The 20,870-nt window shown below is 40.2% G+C and overlaps 2 protein-coding genes across 4 annotated transcripts in view; one reads left to right on the plus strand and one right to left on the minus strand.

Annotated features, from left to right (window-relative positions):
* Nucleotides 1-11,256, plus strand: part of PDE7A (phosphodiesterase 7A) — a 73,161-nt gene extending 61,905 nt beyond the window's left edge. For both annotated transcript variants that reach the window (XM_066623769.1, XM_066623770.1), the window contains 3 exons: nucleotides 3,002-3,098; nucleotides 6,909-6,989; nucleotides 9,388-11,256. In XM_066623769.1, coding sequence (XP_066479866.1) covers nucleotides 3,002-3,098; nucleotides 6,909-6,989; nucleotides 9,388-9,599 — 390 coding nt within the window. In that variant the 3' untranslated portion in view covers nucleotides 9,600-11,256. The remainder of the gene's footprint in view (nucleotides 1-3,001; nucleotides 3,099-6,908; nucleotides 6,990-9,387) is intronic.
* A 3,871-nt stretch (nucleotides 11,257-15,127) lies between these two features.
* MTFR1 (mitochondrial fission regulator 1) overlaps nucleotides 15,128-20,870 on the minus strand; it is a 28,446-nt gene continuing 22,703 nt past the window's right edge. For both annotated transcript variants that reach the window (XM_066623918.1, XM_066623917.1), the window contains exon 8: nucleotides 15,128-19,737. In XM_066623918.1, coding sequence (XP_066480015.1) covers nucleotides 19,678-19,737 — 60 coding nt within the window. In that variant the 3' untranslated portion in view covers nucleotides 15,128-19,677. The remainder of the gene's footprint in view (nucleotides 19,738-20,870) is intronic.

Raw genomic sequence — 20,870 nt, forward strand, 5'->3', positions numbered from 1 at the left:
TTTTATTTTTAATATATTAGATTTGATGCTACCATGGTATGTGACTGGGGAAATGGTATGGGTCTGTAACATTTTGCTGTACTTTTAATAAGCTACTACGTATATTCTTTTAACAATGATAGTAAATGGGACTTGCTGCTGGGTAAGTGTGGGTAGGATTGCAGCATAGGATTGTTAAAAATTTTCTTGCTTGATGGTGTCACTTCTGGTCATGACATCACTTCCTGTGGGTAATGTCACTTCCTGACAGATTCTCATTCTAAAAAGTGGGTCCTGGTGCTAAATGTGTGAGAACCACTGTATTAAGGAAATACTCATATTTTCTTAGTTTTCTTTCTTTAAAAAATTTTTAAAACTTTTTTCCAAAAACAAAAATAACACACATAACATAACACATAATACAATACATAAACACCGTATTAGGGGGTGCAAGATACTGTACATCACTATAACTAATAAATCATTACATATTTCCTAATCCAGTTCCTCTTCTGCGTTAGCCTTTTAATTTCATTTATCTATCATTATCATGTATAATATATCATATATATAATACATTCATCTAAATACCCTGTCTTTTACTTCTACAACTTTATTTTCAACCAAGTATAAAATTTTCATTACTCAATCTATATCGGTTTCGCTGTTGATCCTAGCTCTCAGAAAATCTGTCTATTTCCGCCATGTTCATTATTTTCTCTATTAATTCATCTTGCATTGGGTTCTTCGTGTCTTTCCAGTTTCTAGCATATAAATCCTCACAACAATTAATATCATAATCCAATATCTAACATACTAAATTCTAAGAACTTTTAATATCCTAATAATTACATATATCATTTCTCTATAACATCCAAAATTAATATATCCTCATGACTAAATACATAAACATATATGTAAACATCCAAAATAATATCACCTAAAATTAATTCTAATTCATTAAAATTATCCTCTAAAATTCTAACATCTATTAATATCAAGCTAACTAAAATTTTTATACATATTACATATCACCTATAAAGCTTATATAAATTCTCATTGACATCTAATAAGCTAACATACAAAATTAACACATTACTGTCTTTCTTTTAACCTAAACATCCACAGGTCTGCCAAATCTCTTCTCTTCTCTAGGCTTTAACTTTCCATCTTTTTTTCTAATAGTTTTCACATGAATTCCTCTTAACAGATCACAGTTTAATGTACTCGCTCTTCTTGCTAAATCAACATCTTGATGAGTCATCTCCTTCACTTGATCATTCCAATCTATGTCAGTTGGTTAAAGTATTTCTTCTTCCTTCACTTGATCAGTCCAGTCTGCATCAGTTAGTCAAAGTAGTTCTTCTCCTTTCTGATATGGTGACTTTTGAGTCTTTATCTCCCAAGCTATCTCCATTAACATAGTCTCTTCCAATTGTTTGTTTTGTCCTGTTTCCAGTGTTTTGGATTTATCTTCCATTTCTTTGCTCTTTTGTTGATCCTCTCCTGTTTGTTGCGTATTAGACTCATTTGTCTGTTGAATTAAGATTTCCAGGCTAATTTGGATTTGTAAATTTCAATTTGCTTGTTGCTTTCCCATTTCCAGTACTTTTTCCATAATCCTTTGTTTTTTCTCATGTAATTCGAATATAACTTCTTTGAGTTGCACACTAAGATCATTTAGTTGTGTAATTAACACTAGCTTGAACCTGCAGATATTGATTTGTTTGTTGCTGTCCCATCGCCACTAATTTCTCTATACTGTCTTGTATTGTCTGCTTCCATTCTTTCCCTTTCGGTTCCTCTTGTGTTAGTTTTCCCAAGCTGGACTCTGAGGCAGGAGAGCTCCTAACTTTCGCTCCTTTTCCTGTTATCCTTTTTCTTCCTTCTTATATCTTCTTTCTTCTTACTTCACTTGTCAAGTCCTGTTCTTGTCCTTGTAGTGTCTTTTTTAGTCCACTAGATGTCCCTGATGTTCTTATTTCTGTTGTTTATATATTATTTCTGTTGTTTATATCTGTTCCTATGTCAACCACATTCCTTTCCAGGAGATAATCAAAGGAATGTAAACAATCAACCACTTTTGCAAAACAAAAAAATGCAGGTCTCCAGCTGCTCTCCACAGGCACTCCACAAGGTCTCCACAGGAAAACGAAACTGAACACTCCACAACAATAATTGTATTCCAAGATAGTTAATTTGTAATCCAACAAATTTTAGATTTATAAAGTTAGAGTTATGCACTCATATTTCCATAACAAGCTCGGCAGATCTCCTCCAAAGCTTCTTCTCAGATCAACAAACATATAAGCAGAAAAAGCCTCCCCCTCCTTCCTCATCTCCCAGAAGGGGGAAAGTCTTCCCCTCCTTCTCCTTTTCTTGGGCAAAAGCTTAATCAGGCAGTCAAGTAGTCAATTAATGCCAGACACACACAACAGAACAACACTCACTTGCTTCTTTCAACTTCCTTCCCTGCTTGACTTAATTTCAACATTGAATCCTCACCATCACCGACATCGATGGCTGGGTTCCCTTGGAGAAAAAACAGTCCCTGGCTGGACCCTTCTTCTCCGAAACCATGCACCATCTGTAGGATCAAGTCCTCTCCTGACCACTGATCCTTGGATCTCATCAGACCCGCGATTTTGGGAAGAAATAGCGTGCTTTCCAAGAGCTTTCCAGGAGCTCAGAAAAACACGACTACTCAGCCACCTCAGGCCCCGCCCCCATTTTCTTAGTTTTCTAAGGTTGTATTGGTGTTTCTGGAAGAGATTGGCTTGCATCTGACGGACAATTCTGAGGATGTCACCTTTCCATAACATGATGGTACTCAAATTCTTTTGAATTCAATGCACAGAATTCTGGCCCCCCTTGTTACTCCATGATCTGTTGGTTGTTTTTAGGAATTATAAAAAGCATTGCTTAGTATACTTGTTGTAAATAGCAAAACTTAAGTGTGTTGTACTAAGCAATTCATGGTATCTTGTGTAGGGAGTAATGACACTGTATATGCATTTGCTAGATGGCCTTGAAATGCGCTGATATTTGCAATCCTTGCCGGACTTGGGAACTGAGCAAGCAGTGGAGTGAAAAAGTAACTGAAGAATTCTTTCATCAAGGCAAGTAGTGAAAAGTGATGTGATCAAGAATTGTAGCACTTCTGAGAGGAGCAGCAATGCTGATCTGTTATAGGAAAAGCAACAACGCCTTGTTGCACTTTAACACGCAAACAGATGTATTGAAAGCTATTGATAAAAGCCTATTTCATCAGATTCTTGAAGCGGGATTGAGAGAGAGAGAGAGAGAGAGAGAGAGAGAGAGAGAGAGAGAGTGTGTGTGTGTGAGAAAGAGATGTATGTGTACAAAATATTTTGAATGGTGTAGCCAAATGGCTGTATGTAGTTATGTTTGAACTGATATAATTAAAACAGGACATTTGATCCTAATTTAGCAGTTTTACTCTAAATCTCTGTGTGCAGGTTCTTTTGTTACAGAATACTGGTTCCATGGTCAGTAGCAGAATGTCCTGTGAACCTGAAATGTTGTCTCACTTTTTTTTAATGTTATACTCTAAGAAACATTTGTGTTCCTTTATTCTCTTGGGTAGAAATTGACCTGTTAGTCCTATATAGACTTCCAAAGAGCGTTGTTGGTGGTTGATCAGGTGTATTGCATGAGTGACAAGTGAATGAGCTGGTGGTATAGCTGATGTTTGGTTCTATAATGTTGCCTGAGTGAATATGTGAAGACATTTTTATTTAGCAGAGCCTATGAGCCCTATAATTGCTGCTCTTAGAAATTTGTTTAGTATTTTGTTTGATGTCTCTTACTGCTGCCTGCTTGTTTTATATTATCTGTTTTTATTGCTTATTTTATATATTGCTTTTAACTGTAGTTTATTGTTTTTTATATGCTGTATATTATGAATTATTGTTAGCTCTTTGGGGGAAAGGCTGATTACAAATCCAATTAATAATAATAATAATAATAATAATAATAATAATAATAATAATAATAATAATAATAATGTGGACATAGTCGGCATCTGGGTTTGTGTGTCCTCCCCATACTTCAGCAGGTCTCCTGGACGCAACTAAAGGCACTTACAGCTTTCCAGTGCCCCAGTGCTAGCCCCATCCTGTGGATTTCATTGTTCGCTGATTTGGCATTCACAGGGGCCCTGGAATGGATCCCCTGTGGATACTGAGGCCCCACTGACCTTTTGCCTCTCTTTTGGGTCTGTCCTTTACTGTCTTAGGTTATTCCTGGACCCCAGTCATCCAGGAATACCTGCTGTTGTGGGAGAGAGGGGCAGATGGGCGAGATGAAGCATTGCTCCCTAGACAAGCTAGCTTAGAGCCCAATCTTGGGCTCAGTGTGCTGGCTGAATGCCAGCACACCCTGTCACAAATGTGCCATAAGACATGTCTGCATGCCCTAATGCCGGGTGAGTGTCAGTGGTAGCCCAACGCTGGCTGGCGCTGGGCTACCACTGGGCGGGCACCCGACCTCCTCTACCTGGCTGTCACGTGGACTGCTGAGCAGTGGAGAGGTAAGTGGGGCATGGGGGGAGGCGGGGAGGAGGCTTTTCTATCGATTTGTTGTAATTATTGCTAAATGACTTCTGAGCCTTTTAACCTGAACAGTGGTGGGGTATAAATCTTTTAAATAAACAGAAATGGGTTCTAGTCCACAAAAGTTTGTTCTATAATAAATGTTAGTCTCTAGTGTGTCATAAGACTTTTTTGATTTTGTAATAAGTGCAGTTTTTGCATGAGATAGAAAAATTGTTTGACTCACTTGCAGGAACTCCTATTGTGTACTGTTGGAACGGTTTCCTCACATTTTCCTTAGATTAGTGGTTCCCAAACTTTTTGACACCAGAGCCCACTTTTTAAAATGACACTCAATCAGGACTCCACTAGGCTTAACATACTTTTAAAAAATTGGAAAGGAAAAATAATTTATTTACAAATAATAACCAGAAAAACATTTATTTCCCAATATTTATGCATGTTTGAGAACTGTAGGTACTCAGTTCCTTTCTGGGCAGTTAGCAGCTATCCTGCAAATTGCAGAAGCTTAGCTCTTTGAATTTTTGAATAGCTATTCAAAATAGCTATCAGGTCCCTGGGGCATTTGATGGGTCCGCTATGAGATACAGGAAGCTGGACTAGATGGGCATATGGCCTAATCCAGTGGGGCTGTTCTTATGGGACCAAAAACCTCTGTAGCCAGAACGCATGCAGGAAGGTGGAGCTCTCTCTCCTACACACACACACACACACACACACACACACACACACACACACACACACACACACACACACACACGGGGTAGGTGCAGGTGCAATAGCAACAGAGGGGATTGCTTTGAAAGAGAAGTGGGGATTGCTTAAAAAACCCAGGGAGTGTTTTCCAAATTACCCCCCCCCCAATGGTGCAGGCAGTCACCGACACAAACAAGCCTTTCTAGCAAGCAAAGCCTGAGATTTAGCCTACAATTCTCTCCACACTTTCCTGGGAGTAAGCCCCATTGACTACAATTGGCTTACTTCTGAGTAGAAACGTATAGGGCTGGACTCTTAAAAGATCAGCATCCCAACTGTGAAAGAGGCATGACAGCTGGCAACGGGGAGGGCTGAATACGGAGGGGGAGGAGAGGGGATTGCTTTAAAAAACCCAGGGAGTGTTTGCCAAATTCCCCTCCCCCCCCCAGATGATGCAGGCTGTCCTGCTCCAGCAAGCCTTCCCAAGCAAGCCTTGGGAATCCTTGGAGAGACAGGTGAGGGTGAGCAGAGAACCGGACTACAAGTCCCAGAATGCTCTGGGGCAGAGGAGCCTCCATGTTGGCAGCGGCCAGGGAGGGCTGCATGAGTGGCAGCAGCGAAGAGGAGAAGGTGAACCTGCAACACTGTTGGGAGGCTGCCTAGGACACAGAGGATGAGGCTTCCCAAGCAAGCTCAGCATCTCACCTGTGAAAGGGGAAGGAGGCGGGGGAGGGGAGGAGATTGAGAACAGCTGCCTTAGTTTCCTTTCATCCGGAAGTGTCAGGCTTCAGTCTATTTGCGTAACTATGGAATTTAGCACAACGAGTTTTTTGTTAATCGTGCTGGGTCATGGAACGGAACTAACTCGGATAAATAGGCTCCACCTGTGTAGTAATAATATCTGCAGGATTACACCCTTGACTGAATGCTCAATTACTTAATATTTCTGTACTATAACTTGTGCAGATCCCCACTAGGACTATATTTTAACAATTTTGAAAGCCATCATGCCATTGGTAGCAATTAATGCTTATGCAGTACCTCAACTTTTAGGGATTCTTGCAAAATGATCATTAAAATGCACTAGTGTTAGTTGGGCTTTTTCTCTTACAATATATATATGTTCGGCAATAATGCCTTTAAACCTAATGGATTCTGAACCTTGTGCAGCTGACTTGGTACTCTGTTTTTGTTTTGTACCTGAAACTTCACCTTGATACTGTAAACTCTTCCAGTCTGGGAGATTATTGTAATAATATTACTGGTTGTTCTGAGGTTACTGTGAAGTAGTTTATAACACTGTGTTCCATATGTCTTCCTGATAATGCATTTCATTTGGGGAAATATACTACAAACTTGCCAGGGTATAATTGCTCAGTGAGGCTTTTATGAATTGCTAATGTTGCTGCTGAAGAGAAAATACAGTACTCTTAGCTCGGCTAGATGGTTTTTTCCAATAAATTATTTATCTTGGCAAACAACTACAGTAAAATTAATATACAGATGATACTGTTCCCTTATATATTCCAGATTTTTAAAGCTGATATTGCACTTTCTTGACCAGTCTTGAATTAGATATCTGTCTCAAATGTGAAGTTGATACTTTCATACATGTTGAATTGTAGGAAATGGCTTATTAAAGCAATACTTTGTTTGCAGGAGATGTTGAAAAAAAGTACCATTTGGGTGTGAGTCCATTATGTGATCGACAGACAGAAACCATTGCCAACATCCAGATTGGTAACTACAAATCTATATGAAAAATTCTTAAGGTTCTTATTAATATATGTTGAAGGGAGGTAAAAGAAAATGGTGTGATCAGCTTGAATATCTTTGATAGCAGTGGCAGACTTACCCCACCACACTCCCAGGGCAAAGGTCTGAGATGCTGCTTCCCCAGGAAATGCTGCACCCTGTGCGAAGCCTTTCCCTACCTTTCCAGCACGTGATGGAGTCTCATGCAACCCTTAGACTGACTGGGGAAGCATTCCAACACTTCCCAGCAGTTTTAAACTGCACTTCCGGAAAACCAAAAGTGCAGTTTTCAATCGCGTCAGAAGTCTCAGTGAAGCTTCCCGCATGGCCCTAGAGCCACGCAGACTTAGCACGGAGCACATTTGCTCTCTTCACCCAGCGCTAAGTCTGATGCTGTTTGATAGTGTTTAAGCAAACTTCCTTTGACATTTCTTGCTCTTCAGAGGTGCTTGAGCAAGGCTCCTGTAAATTGAAAATCTTTCTGTATCCATGAAATAGGGATTGCATAATCACTGATAGCATCAGATTTGTGTTTTCCCATCTGGCACTTATGTTGCTTTGCTTGATTTAACTTTATTAATTGCCAGAGAAGATGGTTCAGCATGTATATTGAGTTGCAATTTAACTTAATAAAGCAAATACATACACACAGTAAATTCTTTCTGGATGGAAACAGGGACATTGTAAACTGCTAGTCAAAGGTGAAAATTTTGCAACATTGATCAGTTTAAACACTGTAGTAAAATCTGTGGTTTGTTCTGTGGTGTGTAACCCCTGCTAATTGGGTAAGAGGCACTTTTTCAAGTGGGTGCTCCTTTTTTTAGCAGGGGAAGAGTAACTGGCCCACCTCACCCCAGCACTGTCTGTTTTAGTGGCTGTCTGCTGGTATTCTTTTTGCATCTTTTTAGATTGTGAGCCCTTTTGGGACAGGGAGCCATTTAGTTATTTGATTTTTCTCTGTAAACCGCTTTGTGAACATTTAGTTGAAAAGCGGTATATAAATACTGTTATTATTATTATTATTATTATTTCTTCAGGAGTGTGTTGAGGACTCCTTCTTCCCCTTTTGCATGTCAGTTTGCTCTTGCACTACCTAGCTCTCAGTAAGCATAGTTTGTTGTGATGTCCCTCTTGCATGATACCAGAGCCAGGGGACATCCACTAAAACTAAGTGTTGGGAAAACAGACAAAAGAAAGTATTTTTTTACCCAGTGTGTAGTTGATCTGTGGAACTCCTCACCACAGGATAGTGGTGATGGCACCTGGCCTTAGATATTTTTAAAAGAAGATTGGACAGATTTATGAAGAAAGTCCATCACAGGTTACAAGCCATGATGGGAACATGCAGTCTCCTTGGTTTTAGAAGTAGGTACCTCAGAATTCTAGGTGTGAGGGAGGGCACCAGGATGCAGCTCTCTTATTGTCTTGTGTGCCTCCTTGAGCCATTGTGATATACAGGAAACTGGACTAGATGTTCCTTTGACCTGATCCAGTGGGGCTTTTTTTAAGTCCATATAGGATGGATTATGGTTTCTTCTAACTATAGTTTGCCTCTGAACAAAAAACTGATATTTTGATGTCATGGGAAATTGTTTGCTAGGCACCTGGAAGTGCAATTGAGGAAGCACATGAGTCTGCAACTTGTTCCCAGGGACCGGCCATGGGTCATCTGTAACATTTAAGTGGTTCTTGGACATATGGAGCCAAGAGTTATATCTTAATTTCTTGATAATATTCAGGCATAGCCTTTCAGGACAAAGTCTCAAAGCACTCTTTCCAAATGAGGTGCATTTAGTTTTTGGCTTTCTAACTCCACCCTGCTGCATGTTGTGTTAGCTCTTTCAATCATATACAGTATTGCAGCTACTAGTCATTTCACCACAGTAATATCATAGGGGTTTTTTTAGCTCATGATGATTTTCAAGCAATAGTTAGATTGTAATTTAAAGGAAATTTCTAGTTGGTTTTTAAAAGTGTAAGACCATCACACCATTATATTTCAAAAGTTAGTGATTGCAGACCCAAACTGTCTGAAACCTTGTGTCTAGAAGAGGTTTGTACATTTCTGCCGCTGACTAGTTTTGTATGGTTCAGTAGCAACTTGAATAGATTTCCCAGAATAAAGATTTGGGGGTGGGGGCAGGAGTTGGAAGAATGACAAACTTTTCTTAAAGAGTACCTGTGTGTGTTGGGGGAGGTGCCTTAACTTGTATTTGTACTAAAATTTAATTTTTACCATATATATTTTGAACTTAATTGTAGGCATGCAGAAGATTAAACCACAGAAAACCCATTAAAATAAGTGTAGCGTTGAAATATGAAAGATAACACTCAGTCTCTTTTTCTTGTGTTTAACTTCAAAGTGTGTGTGTTTCCTCCATAGGTTTTATTACCTACTTGGTGGAGCCGTTGTTTGCTGAGTGGGCCCGATTTTCCAACACCAGGCTATCTCAAACAATGCTTGGCCATTTGGGACTGAATAAAGCGAGCTGGAAAGGCATGCAGAGAGAACAATCCAGCAGTGGTGATGACACTGATCCTGCATTTGAGGAAATGGACTCTGATGTAATACCTCAGGAACATCGACTATCCTGACCCCAGGATCTGCTTGACAACCTGCTTGTTGCCTGGTACCTGCAGAGCAGGACTGGAGGATACATTTTTGTCTGACTGCCAAGGTTTCAGTGTAAACAATGCCAGCATTATTTATTTCCAAGTTTTTCCTTTGATAAAGCATTTGAACCCAGTTTTCAGTTCCAAGACCTGAACATAGAGCAATATGCACCTGCCTCAGTTGACTTCTGCATGAATCCTTGAATATGCAAACCAGAGGAGTGATTGAACCTTGACAGGGAAAAGGCCAAGATGTGTTGTTATGTGCCACGTTGTCTGGTTTTTATTTGTTTTTAGAGGAATTTGAAACAAGGCCTTCAGAGAGGCCTTCACACGACATGGACGAGTCCATTTGCTTGGAATTTAGCAAGACTCAATTCAGTCCTTGTCCAAAATGTGGAAGTTCCCATATTTGGCTGCCTCTGGCAAGAACTGATGTTTACAAATGTACTTGGAAACCATAGGTTCTCAACTAACCTTTGTGCATGGCTGTGAAGGAACCACTAACATTTTTCTTTAGGAAAAGAAATAATCAACCTGAAACTGCAGCTCATTTTCTTCTTGATTGAGAGAAGGGTTTCCCACACATCGTCACCTTGGCTGCGCATTGGGAATTGAGCGTTTAATATAAAGCACAGCCAAGCTTTACTCCCGTGCAGAATGGGAATGCAATTATAGTAGGCAGAGAATACTTCTGAATTTTGTGAGGGGAAATGGGATGTGATGGAGAACAGTCCTAATTGTGTTAAGATTCTGCAGTGAAAACATTGCATGTTGTTTTCACTATTGTACACTTGAACTGCACATGCAAGGAAAAAAAGGTGGAATGACTATGAACACCAGAAACAGCTCAGGGTATTTGCCAATCTGAAATAAAGTGGGATGGGAAGCGTGTCCTTCAGAACAAGGGTACAAATGCCCCTTTCGCTGCTGTGCGTGCATGTGTGTGCGTGTGCGTGAGAGTGTGAGTGAGAATACTGGGGGGAAGGTGGGATGGATTTGAAAGGCAATGTTTTTTATTTATTTTTTAGAATGTGACATTTTCATGAGCAGCCACATGGGGGGAAACTAATAGGTTGCTACAGCTGCCTTAAACTATGCACAAAGCTAAGTGACCAAATTTTGTTGTTTGAAAAAGTGCATTGTTTACTTATTCCTCCCTCTACTGAAACGTTTACCCTTTATGGGTTTTTTGATGTGAAAAGGAGAAATGTTTTTAAGGACTAATTTTTAAACTTCAAGCATTCCTTTTTTTGTAATTTGTTTTTTACATTGTTTTAAGTACTGTAAGCACAACTGTATCTATTTTGAGAAACTGGTGCTTTTATTTTTGTTCATTTGTATTTCCCTTGTTCTTACTGTAAAGACTGTTTATTCCATTCTGTTTACAGTTTGCAACAGCCATTTTTGGGAGAGAGCTTCAGTGTAAAGCCATTTGTTAAAGGCTTTGCCATACTCATTTTAATGTGCCTGTTGCTGTTAACTTTGGATTAATAAAAAAATCTTTTCACATTATCTCCCGAGTCCAGCCTTAGAGCTAGCAAGGTAGCTGAAATCACTTCTTCTTTGAAGCCCTCCTTGTAGCTTTCCCAAGACTTACTGCATATATTTGCCTATTGGTCAAAAAATTTATGCCTAAAAATGGAGCCTGAGATTCTGGGTTGACTTATATCCGGGTCAATGCCGGGACAGGGTCCTCTGGGAAGCTTATGGAAGCTCAGCAGCTGTCTGGTGAAAGGGGGGGGGCGTGGAAATGGGCTGAGAAGCAGGAGAATTTTTACCAGTAATTACAGTATTCAGAGGCAGTCATTTTAGCCTCTTCACCAGACAGGAAGAGAAGTGAAGGCGCTTCTGGGAACTGTAGTCTGTATGGGATGTTGCTACGGAATGCAGCACATACTCCCACAAAGCCTCCCCTCAATTCCCAGAAGCCCCTTTGTCTCCCTTCCAGTTTGGAGAAGGGAAATGCCACCTCCTTCTGCTGCTGCTCAGAACATTCCTTGCAAGTCATTTGCAAAGAATTTCACCCCCCCCCCCAAGTTTAGGGGTCTGGTTTTTAAAACCCCAGGATGTGATCCTCATTCCCATCTGAAACAAGGTCCCAGGCTGCAATTCACCATTGCTTAAGAATAACATCCATGGAAAGCAGTGGGTCTGCTTCTGAGTAAAGAGGGTTGCAACTATGCGCAGCTGCGCTTGCTCATGCTCAGTCCTTGCTGCTTGTCTCCCTGCTGTGAACTGAACTGCACACTCCATGTTTTATGTTGCATGTTATATGTAGTGCCTGTGGCTTAACACACCAGGCACCTTAAGGAAGGATTTGACTAATGGTTCTACTGGTATGCTGTTTACAGGCACTTACTCTAACACTGTTTACACAAATGTTGTGAAGACCAGAATTTTAAAAGTTAATGTCAAAAATGCATCTTATGATCTTTTATTGTATTTTTAATAAATTAGAAATTGTAAAGTTTTTAGGTAACAATTACTGGAAGGTTATTTTTCAGGATCTGGCTTCAGGTAAAATCAGGCAAAATTATAGTCAGTCGCCCCTAAGTTTAACTCCCGACTTATCCGAGGGTCATAGAAAATTCCATTGTTTACAGCTCAAAGCCTGCCCTCAACTTATCTGTGAGATTGACTTATGGACGGGTGTCTGCGGTAATTGAAGACGCCTCTTGAACTTGGCAGAGTATTCAAATGGCAAAGCAAACATTTTAAGAACATTCCTGGTTTCTTCCTTGAGATTAGTTAAAAATTCAAATTACTAAGTCACTACAGTGTAGAATCAAATTGTTCATATTTAAAGCAAGATAAGATGGAAATGGATTTTTTAATGTGCCTTTTAAGTTCCAGTTATGTGAACATAACTCCTTTTTTCAATGTCATTGCAGAAGAATGAGGCAAAATATGTATGGGCTCTGAGCAGCATAAATTTGATTTTCATTATTTACATCACATCACTACACAGGAAAAACTCAAATCATGTGATTGTTCTACAAAAGTGCACTCTTGCTTGCTATAACATTAATATGTATTTTTTCACAACTTGGATATTGTTTTCATTTTTAGAAGGCCCATACTATACATTTTAAACTAGGGGTATCAAACACAAGGCCCACGAGTCAAATGTGGCCTCTGGAAGCAATTTATCCAGCCCTGTTATAATTGTGCTTGATAATTGGGCTCTTTCATATCTTGAAAACATGAACAAGATTTACACATTTTCTCTTCTGTCATTGACAGCTAATGAGTTTCTATGTGGAAACAAAGTGCTTATTTCTGGCCGTCATCTGCTTAATTATGTCACTTCCAGTCCTCCATAGACATCAGGAATGCAAACTTCGGCCCTCTGTATGAAGCAAGTTTGACATCCCAGTTTTAAACAGTGCTTTTTTTGAAAAAATCTTCAGATTAGTTTTGCAGTTAAAAAAAGATATTTAATTACCAAATCTCATTGAAACAAAACCTTCACCCTATCTTAACTCTAGGGCGACTGAGTCTTCTCTCCCTTGAGAGAAGCTGCCAGTCTGGGTAAGCTGGGAGAGCTCCTCTCCTTTAGAAGAACTTGGATCATCTGGCCTGTCGACAGGAAGAGCTTTCCACATGTGCAAGACTGAGCCACCATGGTACCACTGAAAAGGGGAATTCACATGTAAGTCCAAATTTCCCCATTTCCAAAGCTGGTTGAAACATATTTGAAAGCATTGGAAGATGAACAATCTCCAGGTCAACAGCTTAATCACTAATATTTGGAGGTTTCATATTCTGTTGGGTTCTGAGCTCTGTGGTGGATCAGGAAATCTTGGGGTACTGGAAGACAGCTTGATGGGTCAATTCATTGTGTGGCAGCTGTGAAGGAGGCTAATTCGATGTTTGGGATAATTAAAAAATGGGAATAAAGCATACAATATTGTTGTGCCATTGTCCAAAATCAATGGGAAAGTAATATCTGGAGTATTGTGTCCAGTTCTGGTCGTCATATCTTAGAAAGGATATAGTGGAAAAAGGGGCAGAAGAGAGACCTAAACAATTAGTGGATTGGGACACTTACCTTATTAGGAAAGTCTTATAGCATTTGGGCCTCTTCAATCTATAACAAAGGTGCCAGGGTGGAAGGAACACCAGTGAGCCATATAAAATGTTTGCATGGGATGGACAGTAGATAAAGGTAAGTCCTCTTACACAACACCATAACCAGGGGTCATCCACTAAAACTGATTGGCAGCAGAGTCAGAACACACAAAAAGATATATTTATTGATTCTGCACATATGTGGAACTCCTTGCCACAGATGATGGCACCTGGGCTAGATGCCTTCAAAAGAGGGATTGGATAGATTTAAGGAGAAAAAGGTTACATCATCGGTTACAAGTCATGATGATTGTTTGCAACCTCTGGGTTTTAGAGGTAGCCTATCTCTGAATGCCAGATGCAAGATACAGGTATCTTGTTATGCGTGCCCAGAGGCATCATGTGGGTCTCTGATACAGGAAACTGAACTAGATGGACCGCTGGTCTGATCCAGCAAGGCTCTTAAGATTCTAGATTTTCCTACCTTACTCTGTTACAGCAACCAAATCACTAGACAATTTATATTTATCTAAGACAGTGATTTCAAGCATGGGATCACTGTTAGGAGGGGAAAGCCTTTGCAGCAGTGCTTACTGTTTCACCCTGAAGCCTCTTCCCATCTGATCTCAAAGTTGGGCTGGGCAGCTGCTTCTGCTGCCTTTCACCAGAGCAGGCTCTGCATCCTGATTTCTGGGCAGGAACAGCTGCCCAGTGCAATTTTGTGAGGAGACTGGAAAGAGGCTGTGTTGTGGAACAGCAAGTGCTCGACCATGCAGGGGAGGAATTTTCTGTATGTCGAAACTGGTCTGTAGCAATAGGTTGGGGCCTGATGAACTAGAGTAGGGGTGTCCAAACATTTTCGCAGGAGGGCCACATCATCTCTCCAACACTGTTGGGGGCCAGTAAAAAAAGAATTTACATTTAAAATTTGAATAAATTTACATTAATGAATATATTAGAGATGGAACATATGAATGAATATCTTGCAGTAGCTCAAGGCCTCGCACAAAGCAAGGCTGGCCTTTCCTTTGCTGCCGCATCACACATGTGAAACAGCAAGTAACGGAGAGAGCCCTTATCCCATAGCTCATGCGAGAGGTTGAACAGTCCCCCTCATGCTGAGTGCGGTTGCATCAGACCAGCACAGGTTCCAGCAGGTTTCTGGAGGGCCAGAGGCTCATTGGAGACTGGGGGCTCCTTGAGGGCCGGATTGGGAGTCCCCAACGGCTGCAAGTGGCCCCTGGGCTGGGGTTTGGGCACCCCTGAACTAGAGTAACAATTTTTCTATATTTTCAGTTCTTGTTTCTTCAATAGCATACATATTTGTAACAAGCATATGGGATTTTTGAATTTTTCAAAATTTAGTTAAATATCTAAGTTATTCAGATTTTAAGATCAAGTATATTTTAACTAAAAAAGCAAATGCTAGATCAACATGAGATAATGGTACTTTATTTTTTGCTTATACAGGCAAATAATGTCTTCATCTTTTTTCTGTTTGATCATAACTTATAAAAGTAAAACAACCTTTCCTGTTTTCTCAGATCCCAAATTTCTCACTCAATTGTTTAATCTTATGAAACTAGTTCAAAGGAAACTAATACTTTCTACACTGGTAGAAGAAACTACTACTGTAACAAGCTGGATTATCACTTCAACAGATTCTGTATCGAAGTAGTCAGGCATGACTTAGCAATAGGGATGCAGACTGGCACCTGCACCCGCCAAGAGAGGCATGACATTATGCAAAGCCTCCAAAGGCGAGGGGAGCCATGCTCTGAAGTCTTTTCTGAGCCTTGCAGAAGCAGTGCACATCTGAGCACTGCCTCTGAGGCTCAGAGTGCCCATTTTAGGCAAGAACATGCAACTTCCAGTTTCTTGAGAATTATGTGTTTTCACCCAAAATGGCCAGGTCTTGAGCCTCACAGAGGCAGCTTGCAAAGGCTTAGAAAAGCCTTTGGAGGTGAGGGGAATGTGGCTCCCCTCGGCTTTGCAGGATGGGAGGATGAACAGGGACCAGCAGTGGCAGTCGTGTATGCGCACGGTTGCTGGTTGAAATGTCACTAGGTGATGCTCACCTGTGCTTGAGTGACTTTCAGTGGTGTAACTTTCACATTAACTGTTGAGTGAAGGTAGCATCTGCTTGTGTGGAAGTTCTCACAGAAACCTGTGTACCTTAATTAGCCAGCACTGAAGAATCCTGAATAGGAGTTCTGAATAATATAAATCTTTATATAGGTCATCTAGTACAACTTCTGAAGCTGAACTTCCACCAAGTGGCTTTTTTAATGTGTGGATTTCTGCAGTTGGCATCTCTTGAATCAAGTGGTCCTATAGTCACCTGAACTCATATAATGCTTCTTGTTTCCCACAACCTGTAAGAGTTGGTGGGGCATGAGAGATGGTAGAAGGAAACTGGTTAATATGAATGCAATTCAAGGACAGTTGTACAGGTCATCACTAAGAATATTGTACATCTTTGTGTTTCCCTACATAGGGTACAGAACAGAATCAGGCGTTCCCAACTACTTGCTCTCTCATTGTGTATGCTGTTCCATCCAATGTCTCTGTGTATACCTATCTTTGAATAGTCTCCTTGCTTGGGTGCACAGGTAGGCACTGTAAGTGTTAAACTACTTGAAGGAATAGCTTGCCCTAAAACCAATTCTGGAAACTACTGGCTATTTTGCAACAAAATCAGTTTTTCTTTTCATTTTTCATTAGACCTGTTTTCATTAGACAGAATGTAGAATACAGTGAAAGTTAGTAATCTCCAGTAATCTCCAGACTCTTTATGCCTAGTTCCCTTTTGCTTAGCTAGGTATAGGAATTAGAAGCTCTGTCTTTTCCTTAGAATGCTGAGTAGTTTTACAACTTTGCATTTCAAAAAGGCAACCATCACAGCTCATGCAACTGCAGGAAGAGAAAGCTAATACAACTCTCCTTCAGTCTGTTCTACAGTTCCTATGCTACCCCTACTCTCCCAAGCATCCTTTTGTATAACTCTTTACTAAGGAAGGTGTTGCATCATTTAACAGTGAGTGTATAGTAGTCTGTTTTCCAAATTACTTGAAAGTACCAACTGCACATTAGAGACCCATTACACTGATAGTTTATATCAATGTTGCTAGAACAGGGGTGTCAAACTCGTTTCATAGCGAGAGCTGAATGGCATTCATGATGCCTGTTGAGGGCTGGAAGTGATGTCATTTCATTAAACAACTCATAACCAAAAATTAGCACTTCTTCTCACTTAGGAATTCATTAACTTCAAATGACAAGAGAAAACACACAAATCTTTATCATATTTCAAGATATGGGACAGCCCAATTTTCGCACCGCTCAGCAGCTAAGAGCCTGAGGGCCGAATAAAAAGCTTCCGTGGGCCACATCTGGCCTTATGTTTGACACCCCTGTGCTAGAATCTTCATTTTGTCAGCTGACATGCTAATTTTTGAAGCTGGATTGTATGATTTTGTTTAAGAAACAGTGGAAGGAGTTGTTAGGAGAAAAAGTCAAAGTTTGAGTTCTTCAATGTGACCTTTAGTGGTGTGTTTTGGACATAAGGTTAGCCAGAGCTGTAAGCATTCACTATGCACCACTAGAAAGAACACTTCAGTTTTTCAAACTAATATCAAGAAACAAATACTTTATACAACAGTGCAAGATATTTCTCATTAGTCTCAATGTAGTGTTTGTCTTTGGGCTTAACTTTGCATGTTAAAGTAGAAGACTTGCCTCTTCCATGTCTTAGAGAAGTTTAAGCCATTTCTGCCCAACTTTGCATACATGCAAAAGGGACCAAATGTGTACACCTGTGATCTGGGCAAAAATGGGTTAAGTAGCTCTGGATACTTGAAAGTAAACTTCTGAGTAGACATGCATAGGATTGTGGTGTTAGGCTCATTCACATAGGCTTAAGGGAGCACATGCTCTCCCCTTGCTCCAAGAGTATTTCAATCACTTTACTGAGACTGTATTTGTCACTAAAGTGATTTATGCCACACATCCTGCATAAGAGCTTGGACAACTGCAGTTTAACTAGTCAGCCTGGTTTTACTATCACACTAGTCTTTAGGCTTAGATCAGTGGTTCTCAAACTTTTAGCATCAGGACACACTTTTTAGAATGAGAATCCATCAGAACCCTCCAGAAGTGATGTCATGACTAGAGGTAACATCAAGCAGGAGAATTTTTAACAATCCTAGGCTGCAATCCAACCCACTTACCCAGGAGTAAGTCCCACTATCATTGTTGAAAGCATATACATAGTAGCCTGTTAAAAGTACAATCTGTAACATTTGCCCAAATGTAGTCACATACCATAGTAGCATAAGTCTAAAATAGTAAAATAAATAGGAATGCACCTCATATTGGCTTACGGCCCACCTAGTGGGTCCCAACCAACAGTTTGAGAAACACTGGCTTAGATGAATATGCACTCAGGCCATTGGTCCAGCCTATTCTTCAAGATTGCAGACAGGTGTTGCCCAGGGCCTGAATCAGAATCTTGCATAGAAAGCCTGTGCCTCACCACTGAGCCGTCCTAAACTATTTAGCATATCCATGTAGTATGAAGTGAGGCAAGATCTGAACCAACAGCTAGCCTCTAGTCCCTGTGAACCACTAATCCTGCAGTTTAGCAGGGATACATAACTTACATGATCAATTTATTATAACTTTCTAACAGAGGCAATATATCATTAATTTCTTTTGAAGTCACACTTGCAGTGCTTATTCTTGCATAAAAATGGAGAAACAGTGACTACTATAATGCATTCAAAATACATGCTGCACTGCAGTTAATTTTGAAGCAAAACAAATGCTTCAATGAAATTGGATAAGGCATATCACCATAGATACTCACCTATAAGGTGAGAAATTTTTACTAAAAATCCAGCATAGATTATCACATCCTATTTGTGGTTCAATCAGGGGTCAGGACTGTTGCAGCAGCCAGAAGAAGCCCAGAGAAGCAGCAAGCATGAGCTCACTGTGGGCAATTTTATGCTTGGCTGGCCATGCTTTACCTCTCCCCATAGCTTCTTCCGGCAGGGAGAAGTTTCACAACTAGCCAGCCAGCATGTCACTCAGGCAGGCAGGAAGGCTGCCGCTGTTGGGTCTTACAATTTGCCATGTACAAACAAATTGCATGTCAGCAAAGTTTCACTGTGCACAATTTCACACTCTGGCTGGCCATGCTTTTCTCTTTATCTCTCCCAGCAGCTCCAAACTGCAGGGAGATGCTTCATAACCAGCCAACACATCAATCAGGCAGGCAGCTGCATGGTCTTAGAGCCTGCCATCTACAAACATAGTACTATACCAATTAACATAGAGACCTGAGGACCTGCATTTTTTTGGTGTCAGTGGAGAGTCCCAGAATTATAGTAACCCCCCTAACTTTTACTCCCTGACATATTAGGGTCATAGAAAATTTCAAGATTTTTGGCTCTAAACCTGCCCTTGATTTATCTGTCAGATCAACTTATACTCAAGTATCTACGGTAAGTTTTGAAGCATGTACTGCTTTGTAATAAATACGTTTTTGAAGATGGTCATAGTGCATGACAAGAAGCATTCTAGTTTCAGTGAATCTTTGTGCTTCAATTACAGGAACTGAAAACAGAAGACTGAATTCTAATATATGAACAGTTCAAAATATGTCCATAAAGTTAAAATGAAATAGCACGTACAATTCCTCTTTATACCAGACTGGAGCTGTAATAATTTAACTTAATTATTCTTTTTACACTAGTTTAATGGTACCAGTCAGTTATAAAATATTAAAACAAAAAAGTAGTGTTAACTTTATCACCATATAGACATTTCTGTACTCCAAAGCTATTTTAGCAGAGTACAAGTTTTGTTCTTTAATCACACTGGCAGTCAGAGGTGCATTTTGATACAGCCCCCCCCCCAAGTTAAACACTGAATTTCCCAAAAAATAGTTAAAAAGTCTTTTTGTAGTGAAAGTCTTTTCTGCTTAACAGTTTTCCACTAGAGTCTTCATTTTGCCTGTAGACTTCAGCATGTGTGGCCCAAACTGTGAAAAGAAAGGGAAGCATTTATGCATACTGAATGACACAAACTGGTAATTTAGAGCAACATGAACCCAAAAGGCTTACACATTTCTTCAACTCCCTGTCAAGTTTATTTAGAAAACAAAATTTACAATGGTGAACATGACCCAGATTAGCATCCTGTGTAAGATTGCAGCTGGTCTGGGTAATGGCAACACTCACCTCTCACTGAATTTTGTTTTTTTAACTAAAACTGACAGGCCTAGAGTTGAAGAAACATGTAAGAGAGCACCTTGCAATCTTACAAACTTACCTGGAATTTACCTCTGTGTAGACAAACAAGATTACAGTGTTTAGGTTTAAGGAAGCAGGAGAGGCTCAGCTGTTAGACTGCCTTATGACAAGGCATCTAGGGCACTTTAGCTGAGCAAAGAATCCTCTCTTGCTCCACAGTAGGAGAATGAAGTGCAAAGCTGGACCAGCAGGCTATGTTTTCCACAACAACCCCTTCTGGAGCAGGACTCTGCTGCACTGAGAAGTGGTATCTGGGGCTCCTCTAGTAAGCATTGTCAAAATTCATCCACTACCCTTCCGTGAAAAGGGTGGTGACCAATGTTGGGCGAGACTGCCCATGGCCTTTGGAAGAGCTGCAGCTTCTACATACATCCTATTTAGGCCATCTACGGCACAGACATGAGTGTCTGTTACATTTTCTAGTTCTTAAGAAGTGCTATCAACACAAGCAAAGGAAAGAAATTTCAACTGCCCCTCCTCCTCCAAGGAGAAAAGAGCTTATAGATTCTACTATCAGCTATTGTAGAACTTTGAAATTGTTGGCTTTCCGATTCATTACTTGCATTGCTAGACACATTAGTTTAGCTGCTATGATGTTATGATACTAGAGATGGGAAGAAGAATCTCTGTTGTGCACACCAAGGCATGGCCAAAGAGTGCATTTCGTGAAATGTCAATTATGCTCAGAAAAAACTTGCAACCCTCCTGTCTTTGTTGGCAAAAGAAAATAGCCAGAAGTAAGGATGCCACCAACCTTGGAGCAAGAGAAGTGTTCAGAATAATTGAAAGATAAGCTAAGCAGCAGAAAGGCCTTTCACACCCATGTTGGAAATAGAGTGGAACGTTTCTCCCCCCCTCCCCA

The sequence above is a fragment of the Tiliqua scincoides genome, chromosome 4 (genome assembly GCF_035046505.1).
Source record: "Tiliqua scincoides isolate rTilSci1 chromosome 4, rTilSci1.hap2, whole genome shotgun sequence".
NCBI classification, from domain to species: domain Eukaryota; kingdom Metazoa; phylum Chordata; class Lepidosauria; order Squamata; family Scincidae; genus Tiliqua; species Tiliqua scincoides.